At 36.8% G+C, this 22,899-nt stretch overlaps 1 protein-coding gene across 1 annotated transcript; it reads right to left on the bottom strand.

The window, feature by feature from the left end:
* Window positions 1-2,009: 2,009 nt before the first annotated feature.
* otu (ovarian tumor protein) lies at window positions 2,010-19,138 on the bottom strand. The gene is made up of 15 exons (XM_089737581.1): window positions 18,941-19,138; window positions 18,449-18,690; window positions 18,278-18,375; window positions 18,047-18,201; window positions 17,448-17,906; window positions 16,871-17,164; window positions 16,201-16,403; window positions 12,918-13,034; window positions 11,064-11,196; window positions 10,245-10,448; window positions 9,606-9,718; window positions 9,361-9,506; window positions 8,532-8,627; window positions 7,446-7,585; window positions 2,010-7,053 (listed from the first exon to the last, which is right to left on the bottom strand). The coding sequence occupies exons 2-15, from the start codon at window positions 18,674-18,676 to the stop codon at window positions 6,929-6,931; spliced, it is 2,511 nt and encodes an 836-aa protein (XP_089593707.1). The 5' UTR covers window positions 18,677-18,690; window positions 18,941-19,138; the 3' UTR covers window positions 2,010-6,928.
* Window positions 19,139-22,899: the final 3,761 nt, after the last annotated feature.

Genomic DNA, 22,899 nt, shown 5'->3' with positions numbered 1-22,899 from the left:
TGTAGGCGTGAGGTGATGGTTTGCAAATAATTAATAATTGGGAATTTAATTGTTTTTATGATCGAACAATCACCAATAGTCGTCGAACAAACGATAATTGATCAAAATTAATTTATCTGAGCGATAAAAATAAAGAAATCTAGTAAGAGAAGCCAACTTAAGGGTGATCATTTGTTTAATTAATTATAAATAAATAAAAGACGAACAAACAATTTTTCGAACATTAACGAACAAACGACGAACACATAATAAAAAATAAAAAAAACCTAAATTCACTGAGCCCGAGCGGAGCCGGAGCGGGCCGCTAGTCTTAAATATTAAGCATAGATAATGCACTTAATATTTATGATAGGAGTTAAAGTATGAAATTGCCGTTTTATCAAAGGTTTTATGCTATTTTGTATGTACTTCGAATTGACATTAGAACCTTCATGGTTTGAGATTTTTGAGTGAAACTTTTTTCAAATGGTACCCATGAGGTTCTTCTTTTATAAAATGTGCAACATTCGATTATCGACTTTCAGTTGTTTTCTCTTTTATTCAGCTTAGACAAGAAAGACAGATAATTCGAAAATTCGAGTGATTCTTGAATACGAGTTCCGACGCAGAACTAACGCTGCAGGAATTAGCGGCATGGTTAAACGTTAGGTACCTTACCAACATTAATGACTCATTTTTTTACTGGTGGAAGGACCTCTTGTGAGTCCGCGCGGGTAGGTACCATCACCCTGCCTATTTCTGCCGTGAAGAAGTAATGCGTTTTGGTTTGAAGGGTGGGGCAGCCGTTATAACTATATTTGAGACCTTAGAACTTATATCTCAAGGTGGGTGGCGCATTTACGTTGTAGATGTCTATGGGCTCCAGTAACCACTTAACACCAGGTGGGCTGTGAGCTCGTCCACCCATCTAAGCAATATTTTTTTTGTGTCAAATCAATAAAATAAAAAAATATGAAAACTGGGTATCTCATGATTTGACTGATCTGCAGAAAGAAGCGTGTGTTACCTTGTTGACCTCATATAGAAATAGAAACCGTTTTAACTCTACAGGAACTGCAATTAGAAACCATTCGTCGCCCTCCGTATTCGTCAGACCTTGCTCCAACGGACCACCATTGGTTTCGTGATTTGGACAATTTTCTATGTAATATAAAGTTTTCTTCCCAAGAGGCAGTAAAATGCTTTCACACAGTTTGTAGAATCTAGATTATCAGAATTCTATCGCAAAGGCATAAATGACCTTCTTATAGATAATAATGGTGGATATTTTGATTAAGCAAATATGTTATGAAAAAAAACTAATTTAACTTTTGACGTGACAACGTCTCATAATTCGACGGAGCCGGCTGCACGCACGAAAAAACATGACTCATGCGGCGTTACCTCGCTCTGAGTCGTTCCATTTAAGGCTTGAAGTGCAAGCGAGAGCGCGCGACGAGCGACAAAGAGGCACAATCGGCCTCTGCGTTCGGCAGCGTTCGACATCGTCTCTCTCCTACTTGAGTGAGCGAGGCATCCGCGTGGACAGCTGCTATACAATAATACATTTACATGTTTTCATCACATATGAAGTTCAGTGAAAAGTGAATGTGGTGTCAATTGTCCATACAAAATATCTATCAAACAAATAAAATTAAAATTATGTGAATGAACTGATCACTAGGTTTAAATAAAATATGCTCTAAATTACTTACATTGAATGATGAAAAAGTGGTATCAATTGAGGGTTAAGGTTAGACTGCTTTTAGGGTCTGTAGGCAGGTGGCAAAAACTTGAAATTGAAAAATTATGATTCTGCCATGTCGCTACTCAAAAAAGCGACGACTGTTCATCGAGGAAGGTGTCCTAATTTCGATACGATTGCACAAGGACATTGTGACATCTCCAGGTCACTCTTTGAGTCTTATGATCAGCTGTATTTGTGTAATTTGTTTAATGGGGCATTGAGAAATACTGAAAGTGCAGAGTTTGAGAGTGGGTGAAAATGCGATCCTTAAATAAAACAGAAATTGAAAAAAATCAGTTAAACTTTATTTGACAAAATTTTGAAAAAAAAAATTGACACAACCAAAGGCGGTTTCTTAACATGTATAACAAACTACTGCTGTACTACAAACTGACATGGCAACACTGTTACCGTGACAAACAAAATGACAATCATTTTTGCAGCTGACAGTATTCATTTTAGACTATGGTACGTAAAAAAATAATTAACAAATAAAATTAATCTATGAACTACTAGGTGATTTTTTAAAAACTAATACTGAAAAAAAATACACTTTTTTCTACAGACGAAGACATCACACATACTTATTAATAATAGTGTACAATATTTTTTTGTATTTTTTTTTTGATATTTTAAACATCCTGTACAAACAGTCAAATACAATGAATACGAGAGTGCTCAATACTTTACAATAATATTTATGTATATACGTGATAACTACAGTATTTGTGTGAAAAGTGGACCTCAAGATTAATTATCGACTTACGAAATTTAATGAATTAGATATTAAATTCCAATAAAATCACAACCGGAAACGAAAATATCATTCTTGCAACACAAGAAAGTTGCCACACGAAAAAAAAATTACTTTTCAAACTTTCTGCACAACCAGACTTAAGATACATGAGTATAAACGTTGCGCGTTATGATCTCAAAACGAAATCAAGAAGCACCAACAAGCCAAGTTTTTGAGATCAAAATTAAAATAATGATAGAGCTTAGTGTTTCGTATTATAAATGCATCTATGGCAGATTTTTTAACGAGAGATTCAATTATTGTGACAGCCAGGCTTGAGATCTTTTGCGTACTACTTAGCAGCGTGTCTGTGGCATCGCCAAAGAAGCCTATTGCCACATTGAGAGAATTAAGTTACCTCCATGTAGCTTCGGTGTAAAAGCTAAAAGTCGACTCCCGCAACAGTCGTTACGTCGACACTACAAAATAACGCCTACATAATAATATTTGCTTGATCATCTTAAAAATTTACATTAGTACCTAGAATTAAAAGGAATGCTAAGAGAAACAAAGTACAAATAGTTCGCTCGTGTATAAAAGCCGACGCTTCGTTACAAAAATATCATCATGGACCCTGTCAACCCGACAATTTTGCAGCACCAATGAACACCGGGGGACGACGGACAAAAACCGTTTTCGAAAACATACAACATCTGACGCCCCGCGCCCGAGGGTCGCGCTGCTCACGCCAACTTATCGTCAACGGCTACCGATGTTACGAACAGTGACAATACCGATGGCCGAGGATAATTTTGAGAATTTATATTCAAGAATTTCTAATCGTCAGTTGATATAGTCGTAATTGTAATAAATGTTTGAAAATGCTGTTGAAGAGAGATGTCTGGTGAGGGCAATAACAAAAAAACATGTCATTCGAAGGGTAACAATTTACCAAGCCTGTACAGGCGACCCTCGGGCACAAAGTATATAAAATTTTAGATCTAATATCAGTCGTTTAATGATCACAGAAGGTGCGCAGTGCGCGGGGGACCGTGTGTGTGTGAAAATTTCGAAATATAACTTTATTGGAATCCTTCATATTGTGCTAAGCAAATTCATCAGTCAAACTCCTTAAACATAATACTGAAAGTGACAGTTAAGGTATGCGTAAAATTACTTGTTTTAACTTGAACGTGTATAGATAGACGTCCAAACAAATACTTAAAAAATTTAGAGCTTTAGAGCAATTCTGCTTTGAGGAATAACGAAAATGCGTTTCAAATATGTTATTATTAATGTCAATTTACTGTTCATAAACAATCAGAAGCAAAAGAATCATGTTCAAACTGTTCAGTCAACGAACTTTTGACTAAAACGTACCTACACTTAACGACACATAAATAGGTCAAATCAACTTAACAGTCACTTTTAGTAGAATTCCACTCCTCGTTACCGGCAAACGTCAAATCACGCGTGCTTCATACTTTTCGGCCACGAAAACCATAAGAGTAAACAAATTAAAAACAACAACCAAAAAGAAACGGGGATTTATCTCGTAATTTTGACAACAACATGACATTTGACATTTTGACAGTCGAAGAATAATAATTAATTTAAATTCGTAGATCCGACCGTCCAGTACACCCTTGGTGTTTATTGAATCACATTTCTGTGTTGACATACGAGCGGGGGTAGGGGTGGGGGCAGCCTGGTGCCCGGGGGACCGGCGGAGGTCGCTCGTGTCGTGTTCAGAGAGAATCTAAAACCTTTCAAAGGTATCGTGATCATCCGATCATCAAACATCAGACAACGCCACGGGATATGTTGATGCTAATCTCGCTTTGACGACATAATAATGTATGAGTGACGTTACGGCACGATAACGTCCAACCCACTTTATGGCTTTAAAAATAATCTGCGCTGAGAGAGTATGCAAGTCCATAAAGTCGCTTTCAGACTACGCTATGCATATAGTATATAGCTCATAGCACAACGATATCGGGCACCATACATTGTTATGGACGGACACGTTCACACTGTACTGTACTATATATTATTGGCTAAGTATACGCTATAGCGTAGTCTGAAAGCAGCTTTACAGTAGTAAATATTTGGCACTACATTAATTAATCGATTTAATTGACGACCGTTTACGTTAATTACATCGGATGTCGCAATCTCAGACCGAAAACCGTAAACGGGTTAATAAAAGAGATTCTGTCTTTTGAACTGCGAAGAATTGAAGGGTCAGTCGAATTCCGTGGCCGATATTATATTTCACATCAATTAAACCTAAGTACATACTTATTACGTATAAAAATTTACAAACACGACTACAACAAACCGTTACATTTAGACATCAAATTACTATATAATTATATGAGAAAGAGAGAAAGAGAGAGAGAGAGATAGAGCCGCGCGAAAAATGATTTTCAAAAACGCATCAAATGCTGCACGGCGCGGTCCCGGCGCGGACTTGTTCAAGGATACTCATGTTCATAAATTCAAATGTTAATTTGTTTTTCGATCAGTCTGTCCCTAGTGGCCCGACTGAACCTTACTGGACTAGGTTCTGTAATCGAAATATTGTCAAACACTCTAAACCTTTCGTAATTTAATAACAATTTAGAAATATCCTAATTGTCAAAATTGACGAACTCAACGCCCGCGCGAATATTAAAAAAAAAAAATAATTACAAAAACCTAATCACTAAAGGTAATTAATTGACTTATTTTAAATTTAAAAACATGACTTCATTTTTACGCGCGGCTCGTCCGCGTGCACCGCTAGTCTCGATATCGACTCCAATCGTCTCGAAAACCCAATTTCCGAAGTTGGACGCATTCAGCGGCGTAGCGAGGGGGGTCAAGGGGGGACAAAGGGGGGGCGGTACTCACAAAGGGGTGCCAAATGATACACAAAACAAAAAATGTTGGATAATTTTAATTTTGCTTTCTGGAAAATATTACGCTAAAAAGGTATTGCGCTCCGGAGTGAGTTAAGACCGCCACGCCACTGGACGCACCCTACAGTTTAAAATAGGGACCGCCGGTTTTCTAACGCGAAGATCGCTACGTTGAGAGCCAGATTGTCTTAAATCGACGCTCATTTCCAAGATGACAAACCTACACCGATATTTCATTCACTTTGTCGCACACATTTTATTGGCTGCATTATGTGAAGCCGGCTGTCTCCTGGGACGACGACGACCTACTTCGGATTTTTCATTTTAAATCTCTTATATAATAACTGTAAACAGTTTCAATCTTTTTTTATTGTTTTTTTTTTTTTATAATACTATTACGTATTTTTGGAATCTTAAAAATTAAATTTAAACCTTAGGAAATTATTAAATTCTTTTTTGCATAGTACGTTTTTTTTGTTTTGTTTTTGATAACATTTTTCTTTTTTTTTTCTTTTAAATTCAAAACTTCAAGTTATGACACAAGTGACTCCGCAATGTTGACAATTTACCAAAAATAAAAGCAAGCGTTACCCGCGCCGACACAAAACACATTCGCGTTCAAAAACTAGAAAAGAAATCAGCAAAACTGAATGGTTTGACTCATCGGTTGACTATCGCCATCAGGTCGGGACCCCGTGATGCGTTTTCTCAAAACTAATATATTATTCTTGGTAATTATCTCACAGTCTGCGTTAGACAGAGTACAGTTTTGCTGTACGGTCTTATGTTAATGACACTGATAAAGACAGGCGCGGGCTTCGGGGCAGCAGCTCATCAGTGTCGTGCCACAGTGCTGTCCCGGGACCACGGCCTAGGTGCGTCACCTCTGAAGCTACGCAATGTGCGCCGACACTTTGAATTCCAAACTAAATGAATATTACTCATTTTTTATGTTGCGTATTCTAAATGTTATTCTCGACACGGACAAATAAAGATTTTACAGAGATTGAACTCGATTTTAATTTAAAAATGAGAATGTTTAAATACAGTATCAGTGAGTGTGTGGTCCTGGACATCACCAGGCACGCGAGGCCCGCGACTCGTTGAGGCAACTGACTAAAAGTACTTCCAAACTAGTAATTTCATATGATGTCAACCGTTCAATGTTTTATAAGGATGGCGAGGTTCCTATATTATTATAATTATAATGTTTATATTTATGAAATATTAAACTACTGAGTGATTTTAAACGGGTGTTTGTTCGTAAATAACAATAGCGTGATTACCAGTGTGCTTAGTGCGAGTTTTTTAACGTTCTCGATAGCGTAAAAGTTAAGTCAAATTGTTATGGAATTGAAACAGCGCCCCTAGTGACAAACGTAGACAAATTTTCCAGCTCCATACAAATATGAGTTAACTTTAACGCTATCGAGAACGTTAAATAACTCCCACTAAGCAAATCGGAAAATGTTGTAACTTCTTTAAAAAAACTAACAGCACTTTATTCTTCGCTAGACAGTAGCTGTTGATGTGGAGCAGCTAGTAGGGAGGGGGGGGCGCCTACTTGTGCTCCATGTGGGGGGGCGGCGGCGGGTGCGGGTAGGGCGGCTGGTAGTACGGCATCCCCGAGTACTCCACCGTTTCCTCGTAGCCCATGTAGCCGACTCCCATCATTCCCATCATGGCTGGAATTTTAAAATAAACTTGTTATGAAACCTGTCTAGTACAATACGCAACGAACGCAACATGAGTAAGGGCACTTCGCTTCCTAAAGCAATTTCTTACAGCCGTGCATTTCTTTCGAGGGTGCGGCGAGAATAATCGACGGTACTCGCGAGTGCTTTTGTTTGGTTGAGTTCAGAGCAGACATATGCTGAGTGCTCCGCTATTATCGTATGTACTAATAATAATATCGTTATGATAGCTCTTTAATTAAATATAAAATTATAATTGGTGGTATGGTTTCACACTACCGGATCGGAATCGCGATTCACTGAGAAGGTCTGGCGAGAAGCTCAGTGGGCTCGTCTTCTTGTTCAGTATGTTTTACAATTAATATATAATAACTTTGATTTACCGGGATCATGTTCGACGGGGTAGTAGTGCAGCGGGTAGAGAGCCGGGGCGGGGTAGGGGAGGGGCAGCGCGGAGTAGGGGAGGGGCGAGCCGCACTCCTCGCTGTAGGTCGGACCGCGGACTTCGGCTTGAGAATTGCGCCTGAAACAAACGGAAACAATTGCTTTAGAAATAAATAAGTAAAATTTGCGTCGGGAACAATATGTATCTAAAAAATTAATTTACAGAAATATTGGATAGCATTATAGACACCCCAGTGTACTTGGGATGACCTTGGAATTATGGACACCCCAATATACTTGGCATGACCTTAGAATTTTCGACACCCTGATGTACTTGGCATGACCTTAGAGTTACAAACACTTCAATCTACTTGGAAGGTCTTTCAGTTGTAATACGAGATTTTTGGTCAAATTTTTATTATGATAGTATTGTTTTTATCAAAGAACAGGTTTGTATACTCTCACAATCAGTCTCGAGAACTTATTAAATTTACCTTACTTATTACTCGAATGATGAGATTCAATTGTATAATGAGCAATGAACGAGACTCCAACTACTATGTACTACTACGACTCCACAAAACCTCGAATAACATTGTCAAATTATTCGTAGCGTAGTCTAATATAGGTGTATGATTATTTTTCTATGTGGTTAAATATATCTAGAGATACAGTATAATGTTAAAAAAATACATAGTTTGTTTTAAAAAGGTAAACAATGACATCCAAATTAGCGAAAGATTTTCTTTTATCTTTAAAAAATAGTGACATAAGACGGTATCATTTAAGACTAGATGGATTAACTTTTATTCTTCGTTGTTATAGTTCGATTCCAGTTGACTTTACAAATAACAATCCAAAATTTATCCTTCTCTATTTTTCAACGTGGTAGTCGGAAGTCCAAGATCAATTTATTATAATTAATTAATCATGCTCAATAATTTTCTCGGTAAACAACGATAATTTACTAACACTTGTGAACATCATTAATATAAAATTTAGTAATATGTTTTACAGATTGACTCTTGTAGAAGCACTGGTTAGTAGTGCCTCATTGCCTCACCAATATATACAAATGAACTCACCGATTGTTGGGTCCCTTGCCCATATTGTTGTTGTGGCCCTTGTTCTGATGGTTAGAGTTCTGATTACCATCGTGATTGTTACCGCCGCGCTTGAATCTGTTGTATTAAATAACACTTTTCATATACGATCACACCCATTCACAGCCTGGGCGCTTGACGTGGGTCCCGGGGGTCAACTGACTATTGCATTGCGAAGTCTTTTTTTAAATAATCAGCAATATTACTTATATTGCATGTTTCACACAGTATGCGTTTTGTTAGTTTCATGTTATTACATAATAGTAATCTAATACCTATTTTTAGTATTCAGAAAATACTCTCTGTTATTAATCCTAAATATTCTTAGAAGCACCAAAATCTAATCAAGAAGAGTCAGTGGCCTACCAGAACTTGATCAAACATATGTGTGTGAATTGTACAGACAGAATCACAGGATACATCACAGTGACTTATAGCTTGCTACTGAAGGACGCCCCATCCATAATTTTGATGGATTGTAGCGTAAACTTTTTGTAGAATTATATGAAAGTCATTAGAAAAGCCAGTCTGTCAAATTTACGTTATTATTTTAGCTAAACTTGATTTATTAAAGTCTTTGTGTATCGGATTCTGCAGGTACATATGGTAAATCTGCTTATATTTTTACCTTCAACACAATTTACAAGAAGTTTCCTCAAATAGGTTACATTATCATGCACGTGAGAGATGAATTTAGATGATACCTGTTGTAATGTTGTTATTAAAATAATTAATATTCTCCGAGGTTTTGCGAGTCACTAATACGATCAAAATGAAGATAATTTTTAATTACTCTTATTTTATGTCTCACCTCGGGCCGAGCAGTGGTCTCTGTCCGTTCCCCTTGCCCTGGTTGTTCATGGGGGGCTTTTCGTTGCCCTGGCCGCCCTTGTGCTTGTGGTTCTGGTCAGCGTTGTGGTTCATTCCCCGGTCGTGCATCGACATTTGCTGCATATCCTGTATTCAAATATAGAATATTATATTTGCGCATGTGACCCTCGGCAGTAATGTAACACGGCGGGTTTTGTCAGTAAGAGCGCCGCACAGTGTACTTACGTGGGCGAGGTCCCGCGGCGAGTAGTGGCGCGGCGGCGGCGGGGGCGGCGGCCCGTAGGCGGCCCACATGCACTCCACGCCCAGGTTGTAGTAGTAACGCAACGTCGGGATGTCTGGTGGAGTGAAAAACATTTTATTTCTTCCAAGGTACTCATGTTCCGAAAAACTTAATTTCTTATCTATACTAATATATAAATCTACAGTGGTTTTTACGGATGTTCCATTATAACTACTGAACCATGCATCCGATTGACTTGAAACTTGTATCTATGTAGAAAATACATGTACTTAATGGATAGGCTAATATTTATATGAGTGTTGGACTCCCTAATAATAATGGCAATAAATAATAAAGTTAATTTTAAATGCCCAGCGAAACGGGCGATTACAGCTAGTTTCTCATAATTTTAACCCTATTCTCTACCTACATTTGTTTTTATAAACATCACATAAGTTTACAAAGCTAATAGGTTACATCAAGTTGTTTTCATAGTAAGTAACTGACAAGTTTCTTAAGCGTATAAGGAAGTAATTAAATGAATTAATTTAAAACTACACAATTATTGTTGTACTGCGTCTGCAGGAAATGGCAAAGATGTTAGACTTGTTTCGCGGTTGTGTTGTAAATGTGGGACTAACCGTTCATAGGTAAATCAGATCCGTTGGGCTGCACGCTCTTGTAGACGTGCGGATTGAGGGGCGGCGGCGGAGGCGCCAGGGGGGCGAGAGGTCCGGGGGGCGCAAGGGGCGCGGCGGCGGCGGGGGGCGCTGGGGACCACATGACGGGCTTCACGCCGCACATGTAGGGCGCGCACATGCCGTACCCGCCCGTGCCCATGCCGCCTGCACACACACAACCCTATAGCACTCACTGCTCATGTCGCCCCTTCAAACAATATTGTTGTTATGACACCTTTACTGCACGTCAACTGACGTTCGAGCCATTCCAGCTTCAAAAGTGAGGTGGACATTAAACAATACAATTGAAATATAAATGAATATAATCTATACATATAAATAAAATTGGAGTGTCTGTTTGTAATATTGAAATAACAGCTTTTTACTTCATGCATATGAATATATATACGGTACACCACAGTATATACGGTATATACGATACACTAAAATAACATTTTTTATAATTGTTGTCTGTCTGTTTACTCCGGCTAATCTCTGGAACGGCTGGACCGATTTTGATGAGACTTTCACTAATAGGTAGCTGATGATATAAGGAGTAACTTAGGCTACTTTTTTTAGACTAGCTTCACCCCGCGGCGTCACCCGCAGTTATTGTCATACCCCGCGCAACATGGCGGGCTTCGCCTATCAATAATAAAACTTAATGTTTCCGAAGCGAAGCTAGTGAAATATAAATGAAAACTACAAATCTGTATATTATTAATTTTTACAAAAAGTAGTTCCAACCTTAAATTAACATAAAACAAACAAATCACTAACCCGCATAAGTAGCAAGAGCAGTAGTATTGGTAGCAGGTGTGGACACTCTGATGGCCGGAGAGCTGACGTTGTGAGTTCCCATGTCCCCGCTGCCCCCTGCCTGCTGCTGTGGTTGCTGCGGTGGCTGTTGTTGCTATAATAATAAAATATCAATTTTAAGTTAGGATTAATGGACAACAAATGTAAAAATGCGTTTTTCAGGAAAATTATTTAGACTTGTTATAGCTATGGTTCATTTTTAAAACAAAAATCTATCTGGACAAAATTACTTTTTAATAAATAATTACGAAGCTATACAAATAAATAAAATTGGAGTGTCTGTTTGTAATAATAAAATAATCAATTTTACTAAATGCATAAGTATTTATACACAGTACAAATACCAAAATAACATATTTTTAAAATTTGGTGTTTGTTTGTTGTCTATTTGTTCCGGCTAATCTCTGGAACGGCTGGACCGATTTTAACTGCATTTTCACTGATAGGTAGCTGAAGTAATATAAGAAGTATAGTAATCGGCAAACTTCTTGAGCAAATGACCTTGACTGCGCAGAACCGAATTTTAGATCACTTTGGTGGTGAGGGTGAGGCGCGACGGCAGGGGAAATCGTATCGAGCGCGTTATTGGTAGATCAGTCGAACCTTGCGTCCCGCACCGCGCCCTCATTCCGCTTGCTCCCAAAAGTACGCTTGCGTACAGTGAAAAGTCTATCGTTATTAATCGTTAAGTTATTTGTTATAATTGCTTGTGGACTTTGTTGCCATTGCTATTTGTTGAGTGTTTGTTGATTTTTTATAAAACATACACTATGCCGTGACAAACTGGTGTAGTACTTAAAAGAAAGGGTAGAAAATTTGTGTACGACGTATATTGCTTCTTTATAAAACAGGGGAAGAATGATATGGAAAAATTAAAACAGACTTCGGAAGCAACAAAAACATCAGTGAGTACTGTTAGGTGCATTATTAACGAAGCTAAAGGCTCTGGCTTGCTCGCCGTGTTTCGGACTCCGGGTAAGAAAAGATCAGGGAAGAAGAAAGTTACCGGAATGGATAGTTTCGTTCAATCTGTAATAAAAAGATGTAATCATAATAACTACATAACAAGCAGCGAAACTCCGTACCGTAGAAAGGCTTCGAAAAATTTAAAGAAGATATAAATTTTAATGGCTCGGAATGAAGCTTACGACGGATTATGAAAGAGCTAGGCTTCAGATGGAAAAAAAGAACAGAAAATAATCGGAAGCTGGTAAATGAAAAAAGTAACATTCGATTACTACGAATCGAATATCTTCAAAAAATAATTAATTATAGACAAAAAAGAAGACCGAATCGACCGAGTTGTAAACTACGCCGATGAGTCCTATGTCGACTCATCACGATGATAGCGACTCGGGTGATGATGATGATGGTCAAGATTATGATAACGAAAAAAAAATTACAAATACCAGCTTCGCTTCAACTGAACCAAGACCTGGCAACAGCTCTAGTTTTGACTTAATAGAAGGAATATCTATTTTACCCCAAGATTAAATTATTACAATTATTAACCTATATGTTTTGTTGATGTTCTAATAAATATATAAATAAATACATATGTTGATTTTAATAATTTAATAGCATTATGACGCAGAGTAAGTAATGTTTTTGCACGTGAGTGTACCATGCGCAAACTTACCCCCACTACGTCAACAAATGCTCAAGAAGTTTGCCGGTTATTATAACTTAGGCTACTTTTTTTAGACTAGCTTCGCCCCGCGGCGTCACCGGCGGCACGACAATACCCGCGGGTTACATCGCGGGACTAAGCTAGTAATAAAATAAATAAATCATTACAATCAGTCCGCTACAGACCTGGTTGTGGTGATTGTCAGGAGGAGCACCGTTCGGAGCAGGGTGCGGGAGCTCGTGAGGCGGAGCGCCCGCTCCCGGCCTGCAGTCCACCATTAGCGGATATGCTTGTACTTCGACCTGTAAAATAAAATAAAAACATTAATCATTCATCAACAACGCAATCAGCACAAACCAAACTACTGAAAAACTTTTCTACAGTTACTTGTGTTAGAATATAATTATAACTAATAATTGTTAATTGATTTCAGGAGTGGTGCTAGGGAAGCGTTCCGGAAAACGAACACGCGGTAGTGCACGCAATGTATCACAATTAAGTCAGACGACACGCGGGGTCAACGCCCTCGTAAGACGCGCAGTACCTGAGGTACCTTCTGATTGCGGATTCAAGAAATATTCTTTTTGCTTAGCAAATTGACACTGTTTCCTATTCAAGTTGTGGTAAAACGATTCCCTAACACAGTGCGCCCTGCTTACGGGTAATTACTGTTGAAATGTTACTTTAAACTATTTATACTTCCTTATCACTACATGTATTAACATAATAATATATAGTAAAATGATATAAAATTACTTTTTAGACCCAAGACCAACAGAACGTAGAGGCTACAGCGTTTTTTTTCAATAGCTAAGTGTAGGCATTCTTTAACAGTTTCTACTATTAAGAGTGAACATCAAACCGTATATTAGGTCCTTACATATGACCTAGTATTTGTTACAATAAAATCAATATAATTATCGATAGCCCAAATTAGTCCGGTGCTAGAAAGAAAACTCACGCCAGTTACAAAATACCAAATTAAACAACCTACCTCAGTCATGATTACAGACTCTTGATAATTCACTGAAATATCACTCATGGCTCTCAAGCACCGACAACCAAATTAAATCAATAAACGATGATTGAAAACGTTAAAAGTTCAATCGTCCAAGGGACACAGACATACTGGAAGCACCGCATGAAACTATTTCACTCATATACTCCCATCAGTTAATTGTGCTCTTTTAGATAACGATGTTCCCTAATTAGACTATTTATAAAACGAAAAATCCTTAAATACCGCCATTAGTTGAACTAATAAATATATTTACTAAAGAAACATTAGAGCACATTACATTTTTACTTTAAATAAATTCTTTCGAGTACAGATTTTTTTTGGAATCGGATATTGAGTTTATTATCAAATCTCTTTTGAAATTCTCTGGTGGTAGAACGTCATGGATAGGTACCGTCCTTCCTATTTCTGCCGTGAAGCAGTAATGCGTTTCAGTTGGAACGGTGAGGAAGCCGTTGTAACTATACTGAGACCTTAGAACTTATATCTCAAAGTGGGTGGCGCATTTACGTTGTAGATGTCTATGGGCTCCAGTAACCACTTAACACTAGATGGGCTGTGACCTCGTCCAACCATCTAAGCAATAAATTAAAAAAAAATTGTTTGCGCAACCCTACATCATCGCTCTTCTACAACAGTGGTCGCGGCAGTTAAAAATGAGTTTTAGGGATGTATTGAAACGTGTTTTAGAAGCAGAACGCGACAAGACGAAACGAGAGAAGAAATCGACGTGACATTTTATCAAATGAACGGCGCTATAATATATCCTTATTTAAGTCCTAACAACATATACATCTATACTCGTTTTCAAATCGTTTTCACGCAAACAAAATATTTTTATAACTTGTAATGTGCTTCAATGTACCATTACTACTTAAATTATTGCTAGATTAAAATTAAATACTAACACTGATTTGACTAAAAATTAATTTCAGAGTTTCTTGGGACATTAACTATAACATATTAAGTTGTATTCCAAAATAAGTTGACATAAAATAGAGAAATAATGTCGCTGGATGTTTTAAGCAAAACTTTATCAAATTTCTAGTCATTCACGCTGAGCAGACGTGTATACTAGTTTTGATGGAGTTCTTTAAATAAAAGGCAACTTTAAATATGGAAATGAATGATTTCCTTTTTGCATGTTTTTTTTTATAAATCTCCAGTAAAGTTGAAAAAACTTTGCTCAAAACGAATCATGTTTCATGAAATTATTACAAAAATTTGATAAACAAAGAGCTTAAAGAATAATTAAAACTCTGCTATTAATTATTATCAACCAACACTAAAACTATACTAAAAATACCTCTATTTATATATAGCTACGATATGGTTGTATGAAAAAGTAATGTTTACAAGCATTAACACATCAGAACATTATTCTTAAACTTGTATAGAATATAATATGAATTATTCGTAATTAGCGTATGAAGTGAAGCGATAAAATACTACCTTGCATTAGCTTAAACTTGTGTTTAAACGTGGGAACTCTTTGGTTCCGACCACTAGTGAGGACCAAAAAGGGAGGTAGGGTAATAATCAGTTTCTAGGACGATAATAATATAACGCTTTTCGCATTGCACGCAATGAACACAATTTAGAATTAGCTAGCGCAGGGTCAACGACCTGAGGTGACCGAAAAAACAACCTTCGCGTTAGATAATGTGTTTGCGAAATTTCAAACCTCTTGAACGTTTATTATTTATAAATATTTAATTATAACCAATAATGTTTTCCGTTCATGTTGCTTTTGATCAATCGATATTGATTTTGATGATGCCTCATTGGGGTTGTCTGATGGTTAGTGGCCTTGATAACTGCACCACTGGATTTGTTCAGAATCAGTATCCGTTAAAGTATTTGGTATTCAGAGTGTGTACATGTTCTTGTATCCAATTTCCACAATAACCAACCAAGTTCTAGATTAGAGCTCATAAAGTTTGTTCTTTTTTATTATTGCTCAATATAAGGGTCCCAGTACCACCACAGAGTCTCTGACAAGCAATTGGATCTGAACTGGCCAGAATCTATGGAATACTTAGTTTCAAATTATATTAGCCTTCTACTATTTATGAATTCAAATTGAAAAAAAAAATCACAAACAACCATGATTGTGAAGAGATCTTTGTAAGCAAACTCAATAAAATTAAGAGTTAATGTAAGAGTGTCTTCTAAAGAGAATTGTGGAAAACATCAATCAATGTTCTATTTGCAGGACTGTGAGGTAAAGGCAGACAGCAGGTCTGTGATTCTATTTGGTAAAGTATTATCTATTTATATAATATCAGTTCTTTTTTTTATATAAGAAGTTAATGAAGAAAAATTTCACTCCTATGCTAGGCAATAACACAAACTACAACACAGCTAGCTGTAACACATTAGGTTGAGAAGTATATTTTGTTCTTTCATAACTTTGCAATATTAAGAGTGAAATGCTTATAAACTTTTACCTTAAAATCTCTAAAACTAACAGGTATAGGTTGAAAACTGTAATAATCCATATATGGAGTATGGCTTGTTTTCAGATACTCAGTAATGTCCGTTTCCTCTGTCACAGTCCAGGTTTTGGGAGATTTGGAACCTTTATCAGGGCTTTTGACATCATCTTTAGACTTCCTTGGCTTACCGATGCCATTTTTTCGTTTCATGTTGCCTGAATTGTCATTGGACTATATTAACCATTTATAATTTAAAACACTTTTCCACATTGCATTTAAGTTATTTAATTTTTGGTTTTTAATATTGTAAAAGTCAACAGCAACTCAAATGTAATGAAGTCTACTTTTATAGTTAAATCTAATTAAATTCATTAATTAGTTTTTATTACATTCATCTTGACCAGTCTGTAATTACAAGGATTTGGAAGTGAGGTTGTGGTAAGCAGACAGTAAAACGTGATATTTAACTGTAAAAGTAGTTTTAATTCCTATATTTATTATTGGCAAATCTGGTGTTTTGAGATTCAATCAAAATAAAACTTTTCCTACAGCTAATCTCAAACAATGCTTATTATTATTTAACAAAAGATGTAGAAGTTCCATTAAATATAATATAATCTGCTCATAATGCATCCATATTATATAAAAATACTGTTGGGTTATAAAATACTTCAATTCAGACCTATTTGCTGCAACATTTGGCTTATGTTCATCAATTGAGAGTTGGCCCGGCAATATCTGTATGGAGGAGCCCATGGTCTAACTTGCTCCAAAGGCAGGGGCTCTAGTTGCTCATAATTTACTAGTCTTTTTTCCCCCAATTCTTCAATGAAGACAAGGCACGGGCCACCATCAGGTCTCATTTCTTGGATGTGACAGTGGAAGGGAACAGGCTGTTCGGATTCCAATTTACATAAACACTTAACTCCAACTTGTAGAGTTGTTCCATCAGAATATCTAGGACCATAACGTAACTCTGGAATCCATGTTATAAAATTTGAGGTAGAGCAAAATAAGGTTGTGTTTATTTATTTATTTTATATTAAATATTATTATTCATTTAAATTTGAGATTAGCTTTCTTTTGTGGCAATGTTTAATTATGTAATAAGCATTATTCTCAAACTGTTGTCAAAAATATGAATTGTAAATTATTATCCAAAAGATTTTCAAGATAGTGAAAACTCTAATTGCGATTTGGATTAAAAAAAAAATAGATTGATTAGTATATATACAATATTATATGAAATATTAAGGTACCTCTTCTCATCTCGCTCCAAACATCAAACTCAATATTCCTATAGATATCAGGATCTAATGCCTTGGCAACTTTGTAAGGAAAGGGTGTTATTCCATTATCAAAGAGATCTTTAGCACTATTTATGTTCAAACAGTTTAGGCAAACATTCTCCAACTGTATGAGACTTCGATTAAAAACAAATATGCTTAGTGAATCCTTTAATAAACCTGCTTGTTCTGCATCCTTTGTATGATGCTTGCATTTTAATGAGAGAGTGTTGTTGTTATTATCTTTCTCATCGACATCGGCTTCAATATAAATTTTAGCCCTCTCTTTTTGCTTACGTCTGCGTTCTACATTCTCCGACATGAAATACTCAATGTGGTTCATCGGGGTTTTGTCATGGAGCATTTTGTCGACTGCATAAGCTAGATCTTGCAGCTGGTATACACCACTATATAGAATTTCATATACTAATGCTGGAAGTTCATCAAGTCGTTTCAATTTACTGTTATATTAATGTACATTTTAAATATATTTGTTTCTGTTGTTTAAGTTTATTGAAGCAAAAGTATTATAATTAAATTCTAAACAAGATAGCTATGGAAATAAAACTTACATTGACAAAATGAAGAATTGTTAATGAAATCTTTGGTATAAATCACATCAAAATGTTTCATTTCAGTTGAGTAATACAAATAAATTGTTTTATTGTAGCCATTAGTTATTTTTATTTGTGGACCTTTATTATCCTCAAATATTACAAAGTCGCGTCTGGAATTTGCAATAAAAATTGTTGTAGTGGGTAGTTTAAAATATATAGCCAAAGAAACCACAAAACAGTTCTTACCTATACAAGTGGCTCATGGCCGAGATCTCAATGAGACCTCCAGACTCCGACGGGTTCGACATCTCTTTCAAATAAGTCTCAAATGGGCAATTCAACGACTATAACAAATATTAATAAAGTTTCTTTGGGGAATATGAAAGTATGATACAAAACAACTGAAGAGCGTCCTACCCCTTCGATGAGGTGTCTATTAGCAGCCATGAAACGCACGCATTCCAGTCGAACCTTGTGAAAGTATCGCTGGCTGTTATACACGCTCTCAGACACCGCTCTGAAAAGGCAACTCGAGTCCCTAGCGGTGTGTTTACGAAAGAAGCCCATCTCGTCAAGCCATCTGTCTGGATCAGACGCTCGTTTTTGTATTTTCCATGAACCGCGACAACGAATTGGAGACGACATCACGCACGGTTAATCTGCTGGTAAACAAAAACAAATGACGCGGCCCTACGGTCAATAACATGACCGAAGAAGTTTTTGACTGGTTTCTTGACGGAAAACACCACAAAGTTATTTAACTAACCGTAAACATAATTTTCATAAATCCATATCATAGCTACAAAACGCTTGGCGGATGCAAATGGTTGTTTGGCTGCATCAGCAAAACAACACGTGCGAAACGTTATTTTATGGTATTAGTGTATCAAAAATCGTCAAAACACTCACCGGAACAATTTATCCCACTGCCACCATCAGTATTCAACTGTTTTGGAAATTGAAAGTTTTCTTTTTTTGTAAAACTAATAAATTGCACGTGCCAAAAGCAAACCGTCAAGCCGGCGGGCGGGAAGCAAAATTAAAATTATGAAAGAGACAGCTATGCAAATTTTTGCAAAGCTAAGTTCAAGTTTCAAGTTTCTTTTTAATTGGGGCTTTGGCACCGGGCCTATTAGCCAACCAATTTGATGTTCATGCTAATGGAATGTGAATGTAGGTATAAAACTAGTGATAGGCAACGAGTCGTAGTGTTTGTATATTATTTGCACCGAACTCATGTAAGTATCTAAAAAAATCCAAAAAAGCATAAACGGGAAGGCACACTGTACTACAAAAGCTTTTCAAACTTATTCTAGTGTCGTTATTGTCGTGAGATTATCATTTTATTGGTTTGATGGCGTCCAGGAACGTCCTCCACTGCTCTGTTGCCCCGAGGCCTCCACACCTCTAAATCTGGCCCTGGCTCTGGCTGTAGTTACAGGAATTATAACATATAATAATAATCCAGCACATACTTCAAGAAGATTGCATGACGTAGGTGCATGACAATTTTTTGTTAATCTTAAATAAGAAAACAATTAGTCAATTTTTGTGCGATGCGCTTAACGACCTATCTTTGTCATTTAATTTGTACAGATAGATAATGTATACTTCCATAGTGTGTTATAATAGCCGGCAAACTTCTTGAGCATTTGTTGACGTAGTGGGGGTAAGTTTGCGCATGGTACACTCACGTGCAAAAACATTATTTACTCTGCGTCATAATGCAATTAAATTATTAAAATCAACATATGTATTTATTTATATATTTATTAGAACATCAACAAAAAATATAGGTTAATAATTGTAATAATTTAATCTTGGGGTAAAATAGATATTCCTTCTATTAAGTCAAAACTAGAGCTGTTGCCAGGTCTTCGTTCAGTTGAAGCGAAGCTGGTATTTGTAATTTTTTTTTCGTTATCATAATCTTGACCATTATCATCATCACTGTTTTCATCACCCGAGTCGCCATCATCGTGATAAGTCGACATAGGGCTCATCGGTAACTATACCGATGAGCCCTATAATGTAAACTATTACGACTCGGTCGGTTCGATCTTCTTTTTTGTCTATAATTAATTATTTTTTGAAGATATTCGATTCGTAGTAATCGAATGTTACTTTTTTCAATTACCAGCTTCCGATTATTTTCTGTTTTTTTTTTCCATCTGAAGCCTAGCTCTTTCATAATTCGTCTTAAACTTCATTCCGAGCCATTAAAATGTATATCTTCTTTAAAATTTTCGAAGCCTTTCTACGGTACGGAGTTTCGCTGCTTGTTATGTAGTTATTATGATTACATCTTTTTATTACAGATTGAACGAAACTATCCATTCCGGTAACTTTCTTCTTCCCTGATCTTTTCTTACCCGGAGTCCCAAGCACGATGAGCAAGCCAGAGCCTTTAACTTCGTTAATAATGCACCCAACAGTACTCACTGATGTTTTTGTTGCTTCCGAAGTCCGTTTTACTTTTTCCATAATATCATTCTTCCTCTGTTTTATAATGAAGCAATATACGTCGTACACAATTTTTCTATCCTTTCTTTTGAATACTACACCAGTTTGTCGCGGCATAGTGTATTTTTTATAAAAAATCAACAAACACTCAACTAATAGCAATGGCAACAAAGTCAACAAGCAATTATAACAAAATATAACTTAACGATTAATAACGATAGATTTTTCACTGTACGCAAGCGTACTTTTGGGAGCAAGCGGAACGAAGGCGCGGTGCGGGACGCAAGGTTCGACTGATCTACCAATAACGCGCTCGATACGATTTCCCCTGCCGTCGCGCCTCACCCTCACCACCAAAGTGATCTAAAATTCGGTTCTGCGCAGTCAAGGTCATTTGCTCACGATGTTTGCCGGTTACTATACATTACCTTTGGGGAATATAGTTATTTATGTACAGAAGTTACAACAGTACATTTTAGGGGCCCGTGGTGCTTCGAGTGTCTCTGAATAAAATAAGAAATCTGTGCCTTTTTTGTTTAGTTTTTATATTCTGAACTTTCTGCGCGTTAACTTATGTTATGGAGGATAGAAGTAAGAAGTGCCATCTCAATGTATTAAAAAGTGTTCACTGAAATGAAGCAAATTAAAGTGGCGCCTTAGTAGCAAGTGGAAATATTTCAAAAACAGCGCCATAAACTACCACAGTTCACTTCAATCCAGCACTCTACATTTTTTTTAAACTCTACACATATCATTTCCACATCCTATACTAGCGCTATTTCGATGAGTCTTCCAACAACAATTTATTGTTTACAGGTGAACAAATTTTCAACTTGTCCCCTATACAAGGTGGTACTCCTTACCTCTACCCTCCTTATCTTATGTCTCTCAGAGTGTCGACAGACAAATAACCAAGGAATAAGCACAAATTCTTCTTCTTCTTCTTCGTCGCTTCCTCATTACTGAGGGTCGAGACCACCTTGGTCAAATTTTTGCACCAGCTTAAGCGCAAATACAAAGCGACAAAGGAATAAGGGCAAATAATTCTATACAAATTAAGGATTTGACCAGTTTTCTAATTGGGAGCAAGATGGTCCTGAAGGCCTATCGTAAGACTATAAGGATTACAATGTTATATCACTGGAAATTCCAGAGAAGAGTGTAGCATAACTAATCGTGTCGATTAAGTTAGGTCTTACACTGATCGACGGTGGTCACCTCTATTAATTCTGTCCCGGGTCGAGGGTTCGGACCGGGCAGTCGCTTCGGCAGTCCGCTGTACGAGGCGCAACTCCTTGGGGCGAGTGTTCGTGGATTTGGCTGCCTCGTTTCATTATTTTTACAGCACTTTAATATTATTTTGTATTAATTGCTAACTTCACGGTACGTTCGTGTACAATAATTTAAAAATCATAGCTATTTTACCTTCTCTTTTTTCTTGTTGCGTAGATGTTATAATTGTTAGAAGTTGACGGCCCGCCTGACGATAAATGTTTATCGCAGCCCATAGATATCATCAATGTGAATGCAGCCATCCACTTTCGGCACATGAAGTCTAAATCCCAGCTATATCGAATAATAGCAATTCCAAGCCTTCAAACAGGACCATTACTGTTTCATGTTTATTACTGGTGGTAGGACCTCTTGTGAGTCCACGCGGGTAAGTACTACCGCCCTGCCTATTTCTGTCGTGAAGCAGTAATGCGTTTCGGTTTGAAGGGTGGGGCAGCCGTTGTAACTATACTGAGATCTTAGAACTTATATCTCAAGATGGGTGTCGCATTTACGTTGTAGATGTCTATGGGCTCCAGTAACCACCTAACACCAGGTGGGCTGTGAGCTCGTCCACCCCTCTAAGCAATAAGGCGAGTGGTGGTACTCGCAGTACGAGCTTGAAGACGCCCGACCACCAGTATTGTATTGTATTGAAATATTGTATTGTATATTCAGTATCATAAAGCGTCAGCTGTAATTTCTAAATGTAAAAAGAGTTTCAAAATAAAAGTCTTTTTTTATATATATTTCATTTATATAAAAGCAGTCTGTAAATCATACAAAAACCTGTTAAAAATGTTATAATTGGCATTCTCAGCATAATAGTATAATTAATATAATACGTACTTATAAAAATGGAAAACTGTTATTTTGTGGAGGTCTTAAAAAGTATTTATATTTAGTATAGTCTTACATACCAATACGTTTTATTGTATCTTAGTCAGATATTCGTTGGTTGAGCATTTGTTTTAACCACACAGTTGATGACTAATTAAACAAGACGTTGTTACGAAAACGACTCATCTCATGAAAAAGGTGTTAAGATGGCAAAAAGACTTGACAGCTATCTTTATCCAGCATCTGTAGATTATATATTGTCATATTTGACCGCCATATTTGTATTATGACAA

Source organism: Bombyx mandarina, chromosome 23 (assembly GCF_030267445.1).
Source record: "Bombyx mandarina strain Sakado chromosome 23, ASM3026744v2".
In the NCBI taxonomy this organism is placed as follows: Eukaryota; Metazoa; Arthropoda; class Insecta; order Lepidoptera; family Bombycidae; genus Bombyx; species Bombyx mandarina.
The sequence above is the reverse complement of the archived record's forward strand: the minus strand, read 5'-3'. Positions and strand labels throughout refer to the sequence as shown.

Excerpts from the sequence above, each read along its gene's own strand:
- otu (XM_089737581.1), bottom strand. The coding sequence starts at position 18,676 with ATGTCGTCTCCAATTCGTTGTCGCGGTTCATGGAAAATACAAAAACGA. Across the intron at positions 18,376-18,448 it reads ATAGACACCTCATCGAAGGG|TCGTTGAATTGCCCATTTGA; the intron begins GTAGGACGCTCT and ends TATTTGTTATAG. Across the intron at positions 7,586-8,531 it reads GGCAAGGGACCCAACAATCG|GCGCAATTCTCAAGCCGAAG; the intron begins GTGAGTTCATTT and ends CGTTTGTTTCAG.